The 22621-nt window shown below is 29.9% G+C and overlaps 2 protein-coding genes across 6 annotated transcripts; one reads left to right on the forward strand and one right to left on the reverse strand.

The window, feature by feature from the left end:
• Nucleotides 1–1475: 1475 nt before the first annotated feature.
• LOC141449424 (uncharacterized) lies at nucleotides 1476–8432 on the forward strand. Of its 2 annotated transcripts, none has more exons than XM_074118862.1 (3): nucleotides 1476–1751; nucleotides 2328–2463; nucleotides 7212–8432. In XM_074118862.1, exons 2-3 carry the CDS (start codon nucleotides 2341–2343, stop codon nucleotides 7557–7559), a joined length of 471 nt encoding a protein of 156 aa, XP_073974963.1. In that variant the 5' UTR covers nucleotides 1476–1751; nucleotides 2328–2340; the 3' UTR covers nucleotides 7560–8432. The 2 variants fall into 2 exon arrangements, with proteins under 2 accessions (XP_073974963.1, XP_073974964.1); XM_074118863.1 differs by lacking the exon at nucleotides 1476–1751 and adding an exon at nucleotides 2094–2238.
• Nucleotides 8433–10865: 2433 nt separating this feature from the next.
• RecQ4 (RecQ4 helicase) lies at nucleotides 10866–22552 on the reverse strand. Of its 4 annotated transcripts, none has more exons than XM_074118848.1 (15): nucleotides 22348–22552; nucleotides 21942–22067; nucleotides 20240–21839; nucleotides 20029–20171; nucleotides 17815–17908; nucleotides 17507–17739; nucleotides 17143–17409; nucleotides 15771–16082; nucleotides 14494–14602; nucleotides 14219–14394; nucleotides 13798–14136; nucleotides 13534–13678; nucleotides 13198–13384; nucleotides 12922–13048; nucleotides 10866–11433 (listed from the first exon to the last, which is right to left on the reverse strand). In XM_074118848.1, exons 2-15 carry the CDS (start codon nucleotides 22038–22040, stop codon nucleotides 11200–11202), a joined length of 4065 nt encoding a protein of 1354 aa, XP_073974949.1. In that variant the 5' UTR covers nucleotides 22041–22067; nucleotides 22348–22552; the 3' UTR covers nucleotides 10866–11199. The 4 variants fall into 4 exon arrangements, with proteins under 4 accessions (XP_073974949.1, XP_073974948.1, XP_073974947.1 ...); XM_074118847.1 differs by having other exon boundaries at nucleotides 22275–22552; XM_074118846.1 differs by having other exon boundaries at nucleotides 22231–22367.
• Nucleotides 22553–22621: the final 69 nt, after the last annotated feature.

The raw sequence follows: 22621 nt of genomic DNA on the forward strand, positions 1-22621 counted from the left end.
AGAGGTTCTTTTTTGTTTGGGGAACATCCAAAGCCCTCTTACTGAATGGGTTGAATAAAACTTATAAAGACCTAAAGACTGCATTAAGACTAATTAAGTTATTCATAAGTATGTCCTTGTAATCAATTCGTATCCATCTTGCAAAGATATTGGAGTTTTACAAATAAAAATTGAAAATAGTTGATTCATTAAAATAGAGAGAAATAAGGAAAAAAATCCCTAAATAAAAATTTAAGTTATTATTTAAATATAGCTGATTTTAGTTGTTAGGACGCATGTTTTTTCAATAATATTTCAATTATTTTTATCATTTTCGGTCTTTAGTTGAACAACTTTAATGTCAGACCAGACTGTTAGCTATAACGCGGTGGCCAAAAAAAATATACTATCCTACAAAGATTGAGATTAGCTAGTTGGAACTTATGAACCATTAGCATCAATCATTTTGAAATTTTATGGAAACTGACATCATGTTATGGATAGTCACCGAAGTCCATTAGGTGTTCGAAAAGTTCTGGTTGGTAACAGAAGAAAGCCAACGGGAAGTTTGTCAATCCATGGTTGAGCCGAAGTTAAGTGAGTTGATTGTCTACGTTAGGATCATTTGAATTTCTTATTATTAAAATTTACAACGCGCAAAAGTACGATTTATCTAGTCTGCTAAATCAGGGAGGAATGAAACATTTAACCAGAAGAAAGAGGCATTTTGTTTGCTTAAAACTTTTAATCAAATCTATATGGGCGCTAATGACCAAGGCAGACGATGCGCCAAAATAAATAAATGAAAAAAATATATATATTCGTTCTCCACTGAAATTTGACTCAATTTTCATTATAACCGTAAAAATAACTTTCCTGCTTGCTAAAAACCTTTTTTATTTTATTTTATTTATTTTGTTGCTGAAGGTATCCCTAGCAAGGAATGTTGACAATCTCGTACTAAGTTAATGAAATATGCGCTATGTACCTGGCAGTGAAACATTTGATAAGTTTGTCGTCATTAAGACGTTAGTTACGCCGTTTTATTACTTATTACAAAAGGAACAGTAATTTATTGATAAAATGTGCAACAGTCTAGATAGAAACTTATTTAAACAAAAATATCGCAAATATTTTTAATAATACGTTTCTTGGAAAGTACTGTCAATTTTCTCGAACAAGAATAGTTTGTGGGTCTTTCTTAAGAGTCAGGATGTGATTACTGCTTAAGAAGAAACATTGTAATATTTTAATAAAATAATTAACCAATATTGTAATATAGATTATTGAAGAAATGTTTGTATAGTTAGATTTTGTGCAATCTTCCCTACATAATGTTCACCAAACAGATCAAGGGTCAAATGCTAATTTAGTATTGTATTTCTTTCAAACTTTTCCCATCGTAAATATACTTTTAAAACTAGGCTGTAGAAGTTATTGTTGTCAACAAATGAGTAAGAAGACAGCAGCAATTATTTTAGTAAGTACTAGTGTTTTAAGGAGTCAAGGTTGAGATTGAAGGTGAACATGGTGGGGTAATAATAGCGAAATCTCTCTTGCTCACTCTCTCCTCTCACACACAACACATACTCTCTTTCTCTAGATCAGCTTTCTATCAGCTCTTCTCTGCTACTTGTTGCTATCAAATTATTCAACAGAAGAGCATGTAATGTATGAAGGACACTTGCAGATGACTCTACTCCAAGTAATCATCTGAAAATGGAGGATCTTTGACTATTTTCCATTAAACTTTACTACAAATTTTTTTTAAGGTAATATATTTCGTTAATGTGCTCTCGTCTTCATCAAATGCCCATTATTTTAGTAATACATATATGAAACATTGAGTCAAGGTCAATATTCAAATTTAAATAATTTTTTTTTTATTGTTTTGGTCTGGAATCTACATTTAAAGTACCTATTCGTATCGCCTAATATATTTTATGTGTTAATATAATAAGTGTAAAAATTGTAAACAAAATTATGTAGACAAATTAATATTAAAATATGTACTACAAATAACGTACAAAAATAAAGGCTCAATCAGTAAAAAAAATTACGTCAATTAATGTAGACAAAGTTATTTACTAACTCGAAAATCCCTAATTGTAATTTGTTAAAATTTAAATCTGTAACATAGCTGAGATAAATTTAATAAACAAACTGAATACCTCTTATCTTCATAGATAAAGATAACTTTACGCGTCCACTCACATCTAAACTGTATTATAAATTTATTTTCTATCAATTAAAAATTAAGTAACTGAAATTTTATTTATCAATTTGATGGTGGTTTGCAGGACTATTATTAAATGATTGAGTTGTATTAATACTATTGTATTTTTCAGAATATAACTTCTCATGGAGAACAAAGAAACCGGTGAAATATGTGGAAATGTAGTACGTATTAAATGCAATGCTAAAGTTAACGTGGAAACTGGAGAAACTGAGTTGGAAAAGGCAGTAAACAAATCATGCTTTAAGGTAAATGAAGTTTCATATATTCATATTACATAATTACTACTAAAGCAATATATGATTAATTCCAACTTTAAAAGTGTTTTATCTTGTTTCATTTTGTGATGCAATGAGCATACAACCATAATTAAACATACCTTTTAGATAGAATAAACGGGAGATTATTATTTTATTTTTAGTACAAGATCACATTAAAAGCTGTTCTACTACTTTCCTTTTCTTTGCGGGGATATTTCTTGGTATTTATTAATCGTTCCTGCTTCCTCAAATGTATAATGAAATAAATTAGGTATATTACATGTTTTAAAGGGACGGTTAGAATAGAACTACTATTGTGAGGCCTCTTAGGGTGAGTGACCGGTTATTCCACACGATCCCATAAGTTTTTTGTTCTTATATTGCATATTTTTTCTGAATTAGCAATTTTATGCCAAGCCTTTTTAATTTACGGTATGGCGAGACTGTATCAATGACTACGAGTAAATTAACAAATCTACTGTCATATCTTCTGCTCAAAAAAGTTCGGAGGCAACGTGGGCGGCTTAAATTTTTCATAGTAACATCACCCCATGCAGAAAGAGGATTACTAGCTTAGTAAATAGATTTCTCCTGCTAGATTCATTGAAACTGCTTCAAATAGTGCTAAGGTAACTTAAGCGTATTATCAGGTGCGCAAGGTACTGTTTGTAACTAAAGAACAGTGTTCAAAAACCTGCTGGGATTTTACTACGATGGTTCCAGTCACCAATGACTTCGGATTTATTATCATATGAACTGGTTAATAAATGAACTGAAGTTTAACAGAAGAGTTATTATTAAGTGAGAACAAGAATTTAAATAAATAGTAAATTGTTAGTTTTGTAAAAAAGTTTTTTTTTTTTTGCACAATCCTTTAGGAGCTCTATTTATTAATTAATTGGTAAAATAACAACATTTCAATTAGAAAAAAGTGTAAGGAAATTACTTGTAAACGCCATTTGACTTCTGGTAGCCCAATATAAAATAGAAATGGATTGTTTACTTCTAGTCAGTCGGTGTTTAAATCAATACAAGTGCGGTAAATTCAAGACCTTAGTAGAACAAAGGTAAAAAAATGGTTTTAACTACACATATTCTAATTAGTCAAATCCTGTTGCAGCTCCAAAACATGCTGTGCTTCTTTTCTACTTAGCAAGGGTGGTGTAGGATATTTCAGTAACGATTCCCACTCTTCCTACCTTTTGCTTCAGTTCCTTAAATATTCTTTGAGAGCTGATTTCATTATTAGCAGAACGTTGTTCCTTCAATGCTTTGATTCGCTTTGAATCGCAATAACTGAGCGTTAGGTAAAACCCTCTACCTAATTATATACTATATCTCTTTAACAAAAACTTACAGTTTAAAAAGTTAAGTATAAGGGTTGATTAAACGCCAAAAGGTACACAAATCAGCAAGTACCCAACATTTCATTAATACTTCATTGATATTATTTTAAGTAATTTTACAGCATTAATTGTCATTATTATTTTTTTGAATTTATTAGATGTTTCACAGACCCTTATGCTGGCCATTTTAATCTACAAAATATTTGTTCAAGTAGAACACCATTTAACTTAGATTGACTGTAATATCTAATCAACAAACTATTAATCACCGGTTAAAAATAAAAACTTTATTAAAAAAAATAAAAACAAAAATGTGAGGCTAGAAAATTCAAAAACTTTTTTAAAAAAAATGCTTACACCAACATTCATCAATGATTTCATTTATTTATTTTTATTTTTAAATAAAAATCGTCGGTTTAAGTTCATTCTTCGATTAAAGTAACTGTTACTTTATGTAGTAGTCAAACGTTAAGAATAATAGGTAATAATTAATCTGGCTTTATCGCAAATAATATAGTTTTCTTCAATTACATTCTCAATCTAGGTATTCTTCCCACAGTATTATATATTTGGAATATAAGATAAATAAGATATGCATATTTTTATGACAGCTAACATAATTATTCCAGTATTTTACTATAAGTAAAATTAGAGGGACTACATTAAATTACAATTGAGAAATGAATAATTATTGTTGAATAATTTACTTGATATTACCTACGCGTTATTTGTACTCACAAATACTTCGGAAAGACGAATTCTAGACTGAAATATTGTTTTAAATCCGTGATTCAAATTTAAAGAGTAACCGACTCTACCTTAGTCTTTTTCTACTTTAACGTGCATGTACATACTCGTACATACATGTGACTACTCAGAATAAAGAGCATAATAAAGATAAATCAGAGGAATAATTTGGAATAAAGCTAAAATAAAGTACCTATTTAATTATGAAGATATAATATACATTTTATCATAATTATAACAAAATTGATTTTGATAAAATTTGGTAGGATGACAGGGTTAGGGCTCCCCTACGTAACATTAAAGCGACGATCTGCTCTTATACTTGTTAAGGGGAAGTATAGCAATCGTTTCAAATTATCGAAACGTGAACCGATTTTCATGAATGAAGTGTCATTCGAATCGAAATTTTGTACAGATTTGCACTTTTAAAGTCTCGACGCTGTGCCTCATAAGGAGGGGAGTTTGCCCCACCCAAGTTAGGCCCTTTCTAAAACTATTATTACCAATATTTCTATAACGCTTAGTCCGATTTTGATAAAATTTAGCAAGAAGAAGTGGTTAAAGCTCCTTTACGTGGCTGTGAAGTGCCATCATGCTCTTACACCTACTAAGAGGAAGTACTGCAATCGTTAAAATTATCAATGAGTGAACCGATTTACATCAATGAATTGTCGTTCGATTCAAAATCTTTGCCTCTTCGCCTTTTAGGGAGAAGTACTGTAATCGCAGTTTATTTTTCTTGCTCCTCTTAAAAGGAAGTACTGAAATCGCAGTTTAATTTTGCTATTTACGTACAAATACCTTCCTATTTTATTCAAAACGCTTTCTCAAAAAAATGGTTATTGAGGATGGTTTGGGGACCGCAACTATAACCATTCTTTAGAAAGATCTCTCCAGTGGTAGTTACGGTTCCGATTTAACACCTTATCAGGTTATAATGATAGAATAGCTTATTCCAAATTTTAAAAAAATCTGTAAAGCAGATATGTAACTTTGCAAAATAAACAAAAAGAAAAATCTATCCAAAGGGTACAAAAATCTCCTTAACAAAAACTTGCAGTTTAAAAAGTTAAGTATAAGGGTTGATTAAACGCCAAAAGGTACACAAATCAGCAAGTACCCAACATTTCATTAATACTTCATTGATATTATTTAAGTAATTTTACCGTATTAATTTTCATTAATATTTTTTAAGAATTTATTAGATGTCACATACCCTTTTGCTGGCCAGTTCATTCATAATAGTTATAATTGTGATAAAATGTATACTATATCTTCGAATAAATAGGTACTTTATTTTAACTCTTTTCCAAATTATTCTTCTGATTTCTCTTTAATGTGCACTTTATTCTGAAGTTGTCACATATACATGCATGTTAAATTAGAAAAAGACAAATTTAGAGTCGGCTACTGTTTAAATTTGAATCACGGAGAATTTAAAACAATATTTCAGTCTTGAATTCGTCTTACCGAAATATTAGTGAGGACAAATAACACACAGTTAATAACAAGTAGATTATTCAACATTATTTATTCATTTCTCAATTGTAATTTAATTAAGTACCCCTAATTTTACTTATGGTAAAATACTGGAATAATTAGCTGTCCTAAAAATATGCATATCTTATTTATCTTATATTACATGTATACAACATTGTGGGAAGAATACCTAGATTGAGAATGTAATTGAAGAAAACTATATTATTTGCGATAAAGCCAGATAATTATTACCTATTATTATAAACGTTTGACTACTACATCTTTATGTAGTGGCAATTACATTAATCGCAGAATGAACTTAAACCGACGATTTTTATTTAAAAATAAAAATAAATAAATAAAATCATTGATGTATGTTGGTGTAAGCAATTTTTAAAAAAGTTTATGAATTTTTTAGCCTCATATTTTTTTATTTTTTATAACGTTTTCTTTTTCACCTGTAATCAATAGTTTGATTATTATAGATAAATAGATATTACAGTCAATCTAAGTTAAATGGTGTGCTACTTGAACAAATATTTTGTAGATGAAAATGGCCAGCATTAGGGTATGTGACATCTAATAAATTCTTAAAAAATATTAATGAAAATTAATGCGGTAAAATTACTTAAATAATATCAATGAAGTATTAATGAAATGTTGGGTACTTGCTGATTTGTGTACCTTTTGGCGTTTAATCAACCCTTATACTTAACTTTTTAAACTGTAAGTTTTTGTTAAGGAGATTGGCTATAAGAAGTAAATGCGGAAATGTATGTTGCAACTGACGTTTTACGACACAAAGTATATTAATTATAAAGTTTTACCCGATCTTTCTAATATAATTTATTTACAATTCCCAAAGATTAAACCAACTTTGTTTCCAAAATAGTTTAAAAATTGCATATGGTTCTCTATTTGTTTTATATTTTACTTTTTGTTAAGTCTACGTCCTTTACGTCAGTAAAAAAATCTGCTAATTAATTATAGTATTTTACTTATTGATCTGAAATTTAGATATATATACCTCTTATCTGTACTACTGCTAACTTCAAACTGTAAAAGTCTTGTTTAACTTCCATAAAACAACAAATTCACGACAGAAATTATATAACGGATGATATTACGTTTTCCGACCTCTATAATTTTTGTTTATGTTTTCAGATTCCTGTTTTAACAAAACAGCAAGAAAAGAAATGTAAACGTCCGAAACAACTTAAGAAATTTTGCTGTAGGAAATCACCTCATAAATATTGTTTACTTTTGGCTTATATTACATTATCTGTTATTTTACCTGATTTAGCTATTACCTTGTGGCTATTAGTTGAAACTGTATATCACGTTTATTTGCATCGTAACAGAGCAATAGGTCCTTTAAATCGCGGTCTTCTTGTATCAGAATTTTGTGCAATATGTCAGTCTGAAAGGAGTATGACTCTTATTGGAAAACTGCAAGACGTGAGAACTAATAAAATGAGGCAATATGTCAAAAACATTCCGATTGGTACATAAAGCTAAAATATGTAATATATGCATATAGATATTTGTATTAACAGTAACTAATATATTCAATAATCGTTTAGTTAATTAATTTTAAAATTAAGAATAAGTATATGGTTTTGAAAAAATTGGAATTTAGAATAGGAAACATAGATTTAAATTGTAAGGTTCTTACAATGTAAAAATTAATTCCATTATAAGGTTTAAAATATACCTTTAGAATCACACCTTTTTTTATACCGCATTGTGAAATGTTAAATTCTTTCAAGGAAGATAAATTATTGCCGATTTCTTTGTATTACTAATTCATTTTTGCCATGCCTTTGACCTGGGGACTATTTTATCTTATAGGGCTGTGGAATATATTCGTCAGTAAAAAATAAATTTATTTGCTTTTAACGCAACGTCTCTTACTTTAATGAGATACCATAGACATGCCAATATCCACAATTAATATTATGTATTATTCTTTATCTATAGAAATTATTATTAATAAACCAATGAAGACTAGATGTTAATAGAAACTATTCTTAAAATTTAAACAATTTACACATATTGGTTCTAGCTTTCGCATTTTAAATGTTCAGTGGTGTTGCACTGATTAAAGATTTATTTATTATTTAGAATATTTTTCCCATTACCTATATTTTTTCGTTGTGAAGTTTTTCAAAATTTCTTCAAATTTAAGGGAATTATCTAGTTCATTTTTTGTCGAGTTTAGAGTAGTTTAGGAAGATGGTTAAGGGGGAAAATTTGTGCCTACTTAATTTTGTAAATAATGTACATATTATAATTAAGACCATGACTGTAAAATAAGCATCATGTACATTTGCTTAATGTGCTTATAATTTAATGAACTCGTGAATAATAAAAAATATAAGATTATTTTCTTCTTCTTTTCTTATTTATTCCCCCTTATACCACATAGTGATATGCAAAAAGCCATTCTTCTCTATATAATATATTTTGCATGATCTTGGTCCAACTACTTACTACTTCTTTGTTAGCGATCATTTTGCTTTGTTTGCTTTATTCTTAAACTTTTTCTAAATTATCTTTCTGAAATCTCATTTTTAGAGATCTATTGAGAGGGCACTCTGGAATAACCATTGCAACGAGGTTTTTATAATTATACATGTATGGCGAGAGGGGCAAATTTTAGGTAATTATGGGATTCCTCATTCTTTTTTTTTTTAATTTTTTTTTCTCGTTTTTCGATTATCTTTCTCCAGAACAGCTTCTGACGCATGTAGTCTACTTTTACCATTTGAGATTTGATAATTACTTTTTTATCTTTAAGAGACTATCTCGCAATCATAAGCGACTACTGGAAAAAAATACTTCTAAATACAAAAATAAATTTGGTTTCGTTTGAACAAAAATAAATAATGAGAAGGAAGAAACAATAGGAACGAGATGGTAAGCTCGAGTAGAGAAGTTGAAGAAAAAGAATTTACAATATAGAGAATGGTGTGAATGAAGTGTACATGAGTACACTAACCGGCGACCGGCAGAGCACTAAAAATTGCACCAGGCTTCAAAAACCTCAGACAGTCACTTGACTTTCTATTGTTCTATTCCCAAGGTTCTAACATATTTTCCTCAAATTTCGAATATTTATGGTATGTTTAATTATTGCAAACATACAGTTTTTACAACTGTGCATTTTACCGTAATTTTACGTACTGGGAATGTTGTCTCAGCTCATCCCGAGAGTGGCTCTAAAACAAATTTTTCTTGAAAAATGATTGAAGTAAAAGATATAAATCTAGGTATATTAATGGGTGTAGGAAGATAAGGAAAAATACTTGAAGCCATTTATAAAACAAAAAAAAATCTTTCCATAAATGGCACAGCTTATTTTCTTCAAATTTGATTCTTATTACAATTATTTAGGTGTCAAAAAGTACACTATACGAAAACGGCACTTCAGAGATTAGCCAAACCATACTATACACCCCCAGAAGTGGTTGCATTAACCTGGTAAAAAGTTACAGTTAAAAACTGAACATCTAGATACTACATTCAATAATTAGCAAAATTCAAAGGAAATTGTTACAGTCGTTTTCGAGAAAATCTTGAAAAATTGAAATATCTTTCGGTCAACTGGTTTTTTCGGTGTATCTATTTTGACCAACTCTCTGTTGGCACCTAAGGGAAATATCAATTTTTTTTTGTGATATTTCGTTTTTGAGTTACGGTGAATAATAACAGATTAATTTTAAAATTACTTTTTCGAACAGAGGAAAGCTCAAAACGAATATTTCCAGTCGAAACCAAAATTAAAAACCTGCACGATTGTAATATCTTTTGTTTTTCAAAGTAGAAGAAAGTAAACTGTAGTGAATACCCTCATACGACTATCTATAACTACTATTCTCAAGGTTTACTTCACAAGTTTTCTTCATTCTCTGAACACTCAGTCAGCTTTTATTCTTACCAACATTATATAGTTTATAACCGCTAATTAAACTAAATTCTAATTCTGCAGAGCAAGCTAGTTCTTTTCCATAGGAAAGTCAAAAAGAAGATATTACTCAACTGCCACCAGGAGACTAGATAGATATTTGCCACATTCCCTTAAAAAATCCAACTACAACAAGAGGAGTTAATATTTAATCAGATTCTAAGAAAGGTTGTCAATGATTGGATTGCATTTCATTTGTTAAAAGGGAGGGGGGAATTGATGTACGTTTCCTCTATGAAGACTTTATATAAATACCGATCACCATAGCAAGCGAAAAGATGTTTCAAAAATAAACCAGGCGTTTTTCCGCATTTGCCAGTCAAAAAAAAGTTTGGTCCCAAAAAGATTAGTGTCGGACACACATCTTCCATTAGACTGTAGATAATATTGAAATATTTAATTTTAAAGCTTGAACTTACTGTTATAACCATCTTTCAGTCCAAACTTTGCTCAATTTACATACTATTTGTATTAGTCCATGGTTTACTTTCTAACACCGCTGAAGATAAAATTCGAATGCATCGTTTTTTGATTCTCGACCCTAAAAGGTAATCTCAAAAACTAAAAATATCAAAGAGCTCTATTAACTGATACTTTTCGTGATGAACTAAATAGAAAATTCTTCAAGTTAACCTGAAGTTTTACCAAACTTCTGCCCTAGAAAAAGAATAGCTAAAATCTAGTTTGGACGCCCTCTATCTTTTTGATGTATGTATAAAAGAAAAATTAATATATATATAAAATGAAACGAAGAAAATTGTAGTTTATAACTTCAATTAATAGAGGAGGATGTATGGATTGTGTTGCAAGGTAGTGAACTAAGTCTTTTTCAATATTTCTACTTGAAATATATATTTTTAAAAAATCTTGTTTATTTACAAAAAAAAATACAGGATTGGTATAAATATGAACTATGTACATAATATGAATTTATATAAATATTTACAGAACATAAGGGAAGTGGATTATAAGCTGATAAATACAATAAAAATCAAAATAAATATGTTACATTACATAAGGACACTTGATTGTAGCTGGTGTATACATCTTATTCTTTGAGAAACTACTTAATTTAAAACATTACATAATTTTATTGGGAGTCAACATTTATAAGCTCATTTGAGAATTTCAAAAAAAAAAAAAAATATACCCAAAATTCTATTTACCTTAAACTATTTGATACAACTACCTCATTAAAATTAATTGTTGATTCGCTAGATTGCAAAGTAAATTGAAGTCTTCCTTTATATGTAGTCTCCAAAATTTTGTACGACCCCACACGATTGGGGGAAAATTTGGAGAACCAATACCATGAAGAATTCTAGCAATTGAACGTCCGGTTAAATTATGTTCAGATTTATGTGTAGCTATAAGACTTCTAATATCGGACGCAATAATGCCAGGATTACTCAACTCAACCTAAAAAAAAGTAATAATAATAAAAATAACATTAAATAAAGTTAAAAAAAATCTTGTGTTCAAAAATTCAAACTTTAGCCCGGAATTTCTAAAAGAAAAAACTTTTTGAACAGAAAGATTCGAAAAAACCTATACAGAAAAATAATTGTATCGCAATGGCTAGTGTCTGTCGAAACTACTTGAAAACCTACTCTGAACTTAGTTTCTCGAATCACGGCATTACTAGAGTGAAGTGAAGAACTTCTTTTAGTGAAGTGAAGAATTACTCCGTGAATGATAGAAAATCCAAAATCAAACGTACAAAATCCCCTCTTCTCTCTGTTTCTCTTATATACATAACAAATAAATATGTGTTATATATACATATACCTATATACAGGGTGTTCATTTTAAGACGGCTCAAATGCATTTCATGCTTAAATGGTTGATCTGAGCAAAAAAATGGTAGAGGAAAAATTTGTTGCCCGTCACCTCTAGTTTCAGAATATGTGACTTGATTTTAGATTCCTGCCCGCATACGCGGCTGACGCGCGACCAAAAGTGAGGGTTTACAGTTGACCCCCATTTTCATGGGATCGGAAACCGCAATTCGATATCTTCAAAATTAAAGGTGCTAGGACATTTCAAAATCTGACGTTTTTAATCATATTTCAATTTTATAACTTGTTATCGAAGAGCAAAAAGAGCACGTGAAATGTCATTTTTTTTATATTTTTCGTCCCCTTTCTTCTGAAAATATTGCCAAGACAGTAAAGCTAGTATTTTTCTTAATATCGGGAAGTACTTTTCCAAGTGATTTTCTAAGAAAAATCAAATGTTAAGAGCTTTAGATGTTCACAAGCACACATAAAAAATAATTTTACATCTGTTACAAACAAGAAGGTTTAATAATTATTTGGTAATTTTGGGAGAGTTGCGTTTAATTACCAAAAAAAGTGGAAACCTCCTGCCACATATTTAAGTGATCAATATCTTGCACTTAAAGGAACAAACTTATTCTTTAATTTATCAAATAATGCACTTTATTCAACTTGTGAAGCATGTACTGTGCCTTCAAAGGTGCCTCCTCTGACTCGCAAGCCAGGTTAGCCAGGAGGTTATCAACTGCTTCCTGTATCTGAGGAGTTTACTACAAACAATTAGCTTTTTGAGCTTTAAAAGATATCTATAAAAATGGTTTTCACAAAGGTCCCAGCAATTTTTTAAAACTTACACAATACTACTTTTCAATGAAACCAAAATATCCTTACTATACAATCAAAAAAAATGTGTGAGTTTGTGAGAACAGCAAGGGAGTAGGAATGTAAGAGAGAACATTTTATAAAAATTACGATTTTCTCTTTTGATGTCACTAAATACACATACATTACCCAATAAACTCAATTTCAAATCTCTGAAATTAGTGCATTAATGATTTCTTAAGAATAACATTTGCCCAATATATTATTCCTATTCAATAGCAATATATGACTAGTATTCAATTCTGACCTGTTCAGGTTCAACGTCCGCTGAAAACTCAGGGCTTGAAAAGTATTTCCTGATTTCAATCTTAAGGCTGTCACTTTTTAAAGTATCTACTTCTATGGCACAATCTCTTGTATTTTTATAGGCCACCCTAAAAACCACACAAAAAATAAAAATAAATAAAAAAAAGTTAATAAACAATCATAAAAGTTTAAAATTGATTAGCTCGTAATAGTTTTTATTTAACCTCTACTTATTATTCTTTTATAAATTCTTGAAGTTACTTATATAATACAATACCTATGAAGAGCATTGTAAAAAGACTGTAACTGGATCAATTTATTTTTTTCTAGATTCATTACTGTTGAATGTAAAATTTCTAATGATTCATCGAGTTGAACATCGGACAAATTTCCTGGAGAAAGAACTCTGAATCCCAAACAAGAGAATTCCACCATTATACCAGTTTTGGCTGGTTTATCATCCTCTAAACAAATAAAAATTTATTTTTATTTCAGTAGGGTAACAAAAGTCTTTGTACTATGTGCTGTTTACATTAAAGAAATAACAAATTAGTTCACTCAAGTGAACCTGTCGTTTTATATTATGCCTTTTCCCCCCCTTATTTCGAATTACCTGTTTCCCATTCTAGCTTCTTCAATGTTTGCTTAACAACACCACTATCCCAGTTGATGTCTCTAGACAATTTCATGACATCAAATTTTAAAGTATTTGTTTTTGTATTACCATGGGAAGCAAATACCATAGCAAGAGGCGGACACTGAAAAAGTAGTATATTTTAAAACTAAAAAAATGCTGAATAAATAATATTAATAATTAATTATCAAAAAAAGTAGACCACATAGGTGTTTACCCTTAGTCAATAAGAAAATAGCTTACTTTTTTAGCTACTTCTCTAAGATGTCTGGGTCCTTTGTAACTAGTTACAGTGCACACTGTGTAGGCCTGTGGTAGAACTTTAATCCATTTCCTTTCGTCAAGCTGGAGATAATATAATAATGTAGCAATATTTTCTTGCGGTAAATCTAGTAAAGCAACTGTCTCTTCAACCGAAAAAGCTACTTCATGCCAAGAACAATTTGATACAGAATCTATCTTCCCTTCATTAAATTTTTCACAGTTACATTTTAAAAATACTAGCTGTAATAATTTACGGATTACATGTCGATCTATTGTGTCACTATAAATGTGCTTCCGAATTTCACCAATATCTTCTTTCTAAAAATGAAAGTTATGTTTTAATAACATGTCAAAATAAATTTTGAGAGGAAAATATCGTATTAAAAAATAAAAATTTTACCATTTCATCAAGAAAAACGTGGCAAAAAGCTGTTTTCTTATCTCTTCCAGCTCTTCCTACTTCTTGTACATAATTTTCAAATGTTGAAGGCATATTATAGTGTATAATTCCCCGAATATCATTTTTATTTATACCCATACCAAAAGCAACAGTTGCCACCACTATACGCAATTTTCCTTTACAACATAGCAAGAAAGATTGCATTAAAGAAACGAAACTTTTGTTATAAATAAAACAATAGAACTTTAAAGATAAAATGATATTAAAACAAGTACCAGCCATGAATGCTTTCTGAACTTGATTACGTCTTCCGGCAGTTAATCCGGCATGATAAACTTCAGCATGTAATGATAATCTGCCCTTGGTGTTGCAGGTCGAGTCAGACTAATTGAAAAATTATAAAGATAACTTAAAAAATTGACATCAGAGACTCAGATAAATATTAGTGCTTTAAAAAGTATAGATTTACATGACATTTGAATTAGCAACGTACTTTATATATACATGTTTATTTACCATACTATTATTCTCTTTGGGGATAGAAAAAAACTAATTTTATCGTAAGAACAATGTCACATACCTTACCCAATGACAGTTAATAAGTTAGTTCCAAAGTTTAAAAATGAAAGTTTAAATGAATTTGTTTGCTAGTGAGCTATAGTTAATCTGTGAAAAACGTTAATCTCCAATCTAAACAACTGATATTAACAACTCCAACTACTGTGACGTATACTTATGAGTGTCGGTGTAAGAGTGATTGTCGGGACACTCGTGCGTTGCCAGAAGAGGTTGCCAGTCCATTTTCTCTCCGGAGATTCTGAGCCCAACAAGAACATTACACTGGTTCCCCATATACTACAGTACTAGCTAGATAGGCTTTCCAACCTAGCTAAAGTGTAGAACAAAATGATTTAATGAATCTTAAGTAAACTCCAGCTTTCATCACTTTCATGGAACATAATGTTTACTCTATACCAGTTTAACTATTATTCAAATGATAAATTTTCTGCTTTAATACTTTTATGACGTAAATAATTACATACTTCAGCGCACATTTAATTAGGTCAACTTTTAAAGATTAATCTAATTAAATAAATCTATTGTCAAGTTAGTTTGAGATAGGACCTTTGGAAACTGGAGATTTACGTTTTTACACTTACTGTTAAACCAAACTCAAAGGTAGATGAAGATACGCAACCGGTCAAAAGTTCTTCCCCACGATCTCTACATCATTTATAAAATATATTTTATTTGTAAATAAAATCGTAATTCAAAAAGTAAAGATTTACTTGAATTTTATAAGTTTATATTAAAAATAAATAAATAAAAAATTGTCTCAGCCATTTTCGAAGAACTTCAAAATGTGAATTATCTATTCAGTAAATTGCAACATCCAGTAGAAGAATTTTTTAGGTTCTCAGAATTTTAGCGACCTTTTAAGTTAAACTCTTAATAGTATATAAGTGTTCGTACGGAGTTTTGAAAAATCTTAAAATATCATTAAAGATTACACAATTATCTACAATTAAGTAAGATAAAAATTATTTTTTACCTGCAACGCAGTTCTAAGAAAACCAGCAACTTTTTCACAGGTTTCTCTCCTGGTACAGTAAATAATTACTGAAGCACATTCAGCAAATCTTCCTTGCAATAAATCAAGCAGTGCAGTCTGTTTATCTTGATCGCTTTTAGTAAGCGAAATTGAAAGAAGAAGATTATCTGGTAATGGAATATCAGAGATATGTGCTTCTCCAAAATCCTCCTCAGGAATGCCAAGATTAGTCATCAAACATTGTACAGTATTTGTGCTAGCAGTAGCTGTTAGGCCTAATAGAGTTTTGACACCTAACTTCTCCCGCAAAACCTGTAAGTAAATTAAAAGAAATTAAAAATTCCAAAATGAAATAGAGTTGAAAAATGTATGAGGATTGTCACACACATTTTTTTTATTGTAACATTTGTATTTAAATTATTCTTTATTATTAATAATTTAATAAAAGCGGAATATGTAGTTTGGATTTTATTCTAATGGGGCTCTCTTTATTTTAATGACCCAACTAATGATCGCTTTTGTAAAAAAATGTATATTAATATCAAAAGTAATATTGCGACTTCGCCACTGGGCACACATAATATTAGAAATGCAATATTATTAGATAAAAAAAAAGAAAGAGCCTTTATCACGAAAGTCATCCATGTAATGCATGGCAGTCGAATAGAGCAGGGGTCGCCAGAATGATCGCGAGCCGCATGCGGCTTTTTTATCCAAATTTTGTGGCTCTTCAGCCTGTCCAAAATAAATTGTATATTTCAATTTTATTGAAACAAATGAAACTTTCATTTATTAAAGTAAAGATATTTTTTCAAAAAGAATTTTAAATGTGATAGGTTAGAAATTGAATAGAATTATATTAAAATACAGTACGTAATATATAGGACTGCCGCCATTTTCATTCAAATACAGGTTTAGTTATTATTTATTAGTTTATTTACTTTGCAATATGTGAAAATAAATATATAAAACATTTAAATTTTATTGAATATCATAAAATAATAATTTGTGATCACAAATGATCTACAGAGTTGTTTACACTATCATTCTGGCGGCTCTTGGTAAGATTTATTAAAATTATTTAAGGAGAAATGGCTCTCTACTTGAAATAGGTTGCCGACCCCTAGAATAGATGGATAATTTTCTCGTACCAAGCAAGAATCAATCCAAAGAGAACTACTGAAAACATTAATTTGAGGGTAAAAACTTATTGGATAGAACAGGTAGATGATCAAAAAAGGCTTCTTTATTGAAACTAAAATAAAAATAAAGAGTAAGGCAGGAAAAATGATTGAGATGAAGGTGTATCACAGCAGGATTTACATTCAGATGAAAATATTATAATCAAATTAATAGAAATAAATTCATGTACCTGAGTAACTGTAAGATAAGAAGGTCGGAAATTATGACACCACTGATATAAACAATGAGCTTCATCAATACAAGCAAACGAAATAGGTGGTATAGACGCTGCAATTTGTCTAGCAATTCCAGAATCCCAACTAACTAATGTTTCAGGTGATATTAAAAGCACTGACAACTCTTTATTTTTCAACTGATCCAAAATAGCTTGCCTCTTCTTCTCGGTTTGATTCATATGTAAACAGGCAACTTTCAAACATTTGGCACCACAAAATACCTGTTAAAAAAAAGTACACTCAGTAAATTCATCAAAGAAGGCACATAATCTGCAACAATTTCTATCTGAATTACTGTAAAAATAAAATTAATATCACCTGGTCCTCCATTAATGATACCAACGGAGAGACTACAAGAGTAATGCAAGGATACTGATTCTTAGTGAATAGATAAGCTGGTAGCTGATAACACAGAGATTTCCCACTACCTGTGCTAAGAGTGACTAGCGTTGACTGACCAGAAAGAATTCTCATTATAGCTTTTTCTTGTCCTGGAAGGAAGCTAGAATGGCCGAAATCCCTCAATGCATCCCAAACTTCCTTAGGAGTTTCTGAAAAGCAACAACAAAATATTTTTATTCTTCTTTAAACTTAATTTAAATTTGTTAATAAAGGAAGAAAATTACCGATAACAGATCTATCAGGCCGTAAACTATATAATGGCTCAATTATTTGAGAGGGGAGAGATTCAACTTGCTGTTGAGGCGGCTGGGCTATAACCTAAAGAAAAAAAAAAATCTAAAAGTAACACTAGTACTATCGGTAACATATTTAAAACTAATATACTTAATATTATTTTCTGGGCTCATTTTCCGAAAATTTATAATGAATATACATAGTTGAACTCAATCCAACTTCTTTAATAAAGACACTGTGTAATAAAGACTCTTTATAATAGAAGAAGAAAGTCTTTATTTCACAAAAAGTATTCAGTTTGTAATGGTCGATTGCAATTTTCACTTAACATACGGCAAAACAAATTAATAAAATTTTAATTTTATACTTCCTCTTACTGTAGTAAAAAGATTTTTTATTTTTTGCTACATTTGTGAGAGGTGTATTACATTAGGTACATGATTAGCACAATTCAAAAACGGAAATCAAATAAAGTTTAAAATAAGTACACTATAGTATTCATTTATAAACCACATTTTCTGCCATTAATAAGCTTTCTGAAAAAAGTGCTGACCGTAAATGCAACTTTAAACTGAATAAATTATTAATTTCTTTGATAATTTCTTGAAAACGGCTACAACGACTTTCTTTACATCGTATGCTCACTACACACAAGCAGTTCTATAACTTTTATTTTTCCCAGGAAAACTTCTTCTTAAGGCACTTTTGGGGGAAAGATGAGATTGAACATTCTTCTAGTCAAGTAAGTACAATGTGAAGTCTCATTTTTTTTACAATACCAATAGGGTTTCAATAAGTAAGTAAAATTTCAAAGTTGAAGAAAATCGGTTTAGTAGAAGTGCCACTTGACTCAACAAATTTTGTAGTTTTTTAACGATTTCTATGCATAAATTTTAAGTTTTAAGAAAATTTGACGTTAATTGCGGTAAGAGAAAGTTGAATAAGTGTTCGCCTCAGATTTTCAATTTAGAAATGGCGCAGTTCCAAATCCTTGAAAAAATCAGAAAGCCTAAAAAATAAAATATACATCACTGAGCACGGGACAGTCAGTGTGAATTGAAACTAAGAGATGACTTAATTTTTTTCAATTAACAATTTTTGTCTATTCAAACAATAGTACGGTTATTTCTTATAGTAGTGGCTAGATTAAAAAAAAATAGAAAGAAGAAATTTATACTAATCATCGTAGACAAATAATTTATGGCTCTTACATAAAATACATACTGAAACTTAAGAGCTATGACTCAAATATTTTAATCTTATTGATTTATATTTAAATGAAGAATATATTTATTTATCAGGTAAGTTTTGTGAAAGCCAATTTTTCTGTTTAATCCTTGCGGAGAGAGAGAGAGAGAGAACATAGTATGTCAGAATTCTTAAAGCGCCTGCATTTGCGCAGCTTATTTTAAAAATTTTACCTCGTTAAATAAAGCTCAAAATCACTATTCTGTGCAATAACTTTCGACTTGTTAAATTTACGCTACGGTTCCATAGAAAGCAATATTGTTTTAAAGTATAGTGATCCAAGTATTGATCACTTAAATTAACTAAAATAATGTTATCAGCATTGGAAGCGATTTTATTTTACAATCCCTATTACCGAAACTTCTGCCCTCAAATCGTTTACATCACTAATAGGAAAACTTGCAATTCTAAATCTAAAGTAGGCAACTCTTTTAGACACTCAAATCTAAATGAAATCCAGGATAGAATTGAATGCTATAACTCACAAAGAATACCGTTCCAAAGTAATTGATTTAATACTGATTACTACTTTAGTTTCTTTTTTAGGTACTTTTCCGTTAGCCGGGCGCAAGTGAAAAACAGTTTTGGGTAAAACTGTTTTCTTTACAATTCATTAATATTTGTTTATAGTTGAACTTGTTTTGCTTACTATTAATTAATATTTGTTTATAGTTGAACGTTTTCGAATTTTATTCCGTTGACTTGGCTCGCGTTTGGTTCACAATTGGCGACATTTGCGCCCGGCTAACGGAAAAGTACCCTTTTTTACTTCAACAGTGTCACAAAAACATAGAAGATCAATTAAAGACTTGAATTGCCATTACTCAATCACCTTATCCTGAACAATTATAATTTTAATTTTATTCCGCTTTATAACAAAAATTATTCAGAAAAAACACCTAGTTTCAAAATAATTGTTGGCTAACTTGCTACTAAATTGCATTATAAATAATAACCTCTTTATCCGTGGTATATTTTCTCCCATTTGTATGAACCTTTAGAGCAGCTTCTTTAGCCATTTCGGCAACTTCAGATAATGTGGGGAATGGGCTTTCCTCTGAAGAATCATATTCCTCTAAAGGCAACAACCCTTTGCCAGCTTAAACATAAAATTAATTGATTAAAAGATTGACTAAACGGTAAGTAAAATAATCAGCAAAAACTTACCACTTGGACACGCTTTGGAAAAATGCCCAATATCACCACATTTATAACATTTAAGGACACCTCCAGATCGTTCAAACCCTCTGTTTTCTTTTTTTAAAGCTTTCCATCTTTGTTTTTTGTACTTCGTATTTGTCATCCTCTTCCTTCCCTTAACAAAAACTTTTTTTTCTATATCAATACTGACAAAATTTTCATTGGCTTTTCCACTTTCAAGTTTTTGCTCCAAAATTTTAAGCTTCTTTTGATGTTTTTCATTCCTTTTTGGTTCCTCCTTTTTCTTTAGGACGTTAGACAACAAAATTTCTGGTTTAGTTGTGCTAGGTTTGCAATGTAAATATTCGCTTTTAATTTTTTTTGCTGGTGAGTTAACCTTCTCTTCCAAAGTTCTCTTTGTCGATACAATTGACGATGGAAAAATATCGCCAGAATCTAAACTATTCATTTCTTCAGGTCTTTTTGTTAATATTCTAGATGAAGAATTTTCCATTGAATTTGAACTAGTCTTTTCTTCTTGAAGTCTTTTGGCGACAATATTTGATGAAGAAATTTCCAACAAATTCAGTCTATTAGCCGATACATTTTTTGATTCCGTATCGCTATCGTAGATTAAATCATCTTCGCTATCTGAATATGCTTTCGAATCATTTGTATCAACAGTGGCCTCATCAGATTTTTCAATTCCCGAATCACAAGAGGTCTCAACTTTTTTAATTGCACTTAACCGATTTCCTTCAGTTGTTCGTTCTAACCATCCTTCATCAACCGTTAATGGCTTTAACAGTTTACTATTCTTTCCTTCAAATGTCTTTTGAAGAAGATTTACTGCCATATTTTGCATACGTGGCGCTGATTTAATAACAACTTTAGCTTTTTCATTCAACAATTTGAAACACGATTCAGATTTATCTTCACCTGAAAAATGAAATTGTTTATCATCTTGTGCTATATTATGGGTTTTTTCACGGTCAAGCTTTTCTGTTATTTCTGGTTTCGAAGTATTAATTAATTCAGTAGTTGATGAATCAAGCTGTAAAGAATTAAATTGTGATAAAGAATGTGAATTGTCAAAGATGCTGTCTGCTGTCTTAATTTTAGTGAACTGCCTTGGTTTTCTAGGATTTCTAAGATTGAATTTTGATTTCGCTCCATTAAATAACTTCTCAGCATAATGAAAAGATACAGAACGAAAAATAGTTTTTCTTGGTTGTTCTAAAGGTTTTTTACTTAAGTGATCGCCCCATACTTTGGAATCAACATTTTCTTCATTTTTTTCAAGAAGCTCTTTCTTAAATGAAAGATTTTTAAAATTAAGTGTTTCCTGTTTATTTTCTTTAAGGTTTTCTTGACTAGTTTGGCTTTCATCCAAACCAGATTCAAACGACGATAACTGAGTTGAATCACTAACAGGTTGAAAACTAACACTGTCATCAACAGAAATATGTTCTTGTAAAGTTCCACTATTATTGTCAGAAGATGAATTAAAACAGTCTGTAGCATTCTCATCCAAATCACAAATAGAATCTTGAAGAATTTCCGTCTTTAATTTCCAATAAGTTCTGTATGCTTCTTTAATTTTGGATGGTGCATTTTTAATATCTACCTAAAACATATCAATTTTAAAACTAATTAATCATATTATTCCAATTTTATCTGCGTGTTTTAGTTATTACATTTAGGATTAGTTAACAAAAACAATTCTTACTTTGGTTGGGTTTTTGTTACTGGCTGACTTAAATTCCTTTTCCCATTTTTTCACTATATACTTGGATTTTTCGTATTTCGATTTCAATTTCGTTTCCATATTTTCACTGGAGTTCTAATGAAAAGCCTGTAACCGGTGCGTTTAAAAATAAAAAAAATTGGATAGTAATTTTGGGAAACATGTAGTTACTTACCGAAGTTAATTTTTTTTTTAGAAAAATAAACCATTGGAATCGTTTTACTGATTCATTGGCTATTGACAATAATTATGAGTAGCAATCAGCAATTACCTACGGAAAGCACTAACGTAACTATTTACATAACTGATGCTAACCATCCATTCACTGCTTCAGCAAGTGGCAACTATAAAACTGAATAGATTACAACTGTCAATTTAAAGAGCTCACCAAGATGGCGGGAAGCAGATTGCATTCTTCTTTTTCACGAAAGGGACAGATTAACACTAAGGTCAAATATTAATTTTACAGATTATTTCTCAGCAGCATTAAAAATTAAATCATAAATTAAATAGAGGGCAAAGCAAAATAAGAATTAATCAAATTAAATGTTAAATTAAAAGTAATAAATATTTATTCATAAAAATTAAACTGCAATGATTGTATTAATTAACAAAAAAATTACCTACATTGTGGTAAGTTTATTAAATTTTGTTGAAAAAAT

The sequence above is a fragment of the Rhodnius prolixus genome, unplaced genomic scaffold, assembly GCF_049639745.1.
Source record: "Rhodnius prolixus isolate KJV_2025 unplaced genomic scaffold, Rpr scaffold_2, whole genome shotgun sequence".
Lineage (NCBI taxonomy): Eukaryota > Metazoa > Arthropoda > Insecta > Hemiptera > Reduviidae > Rhodnius > Rhodnius prolixus.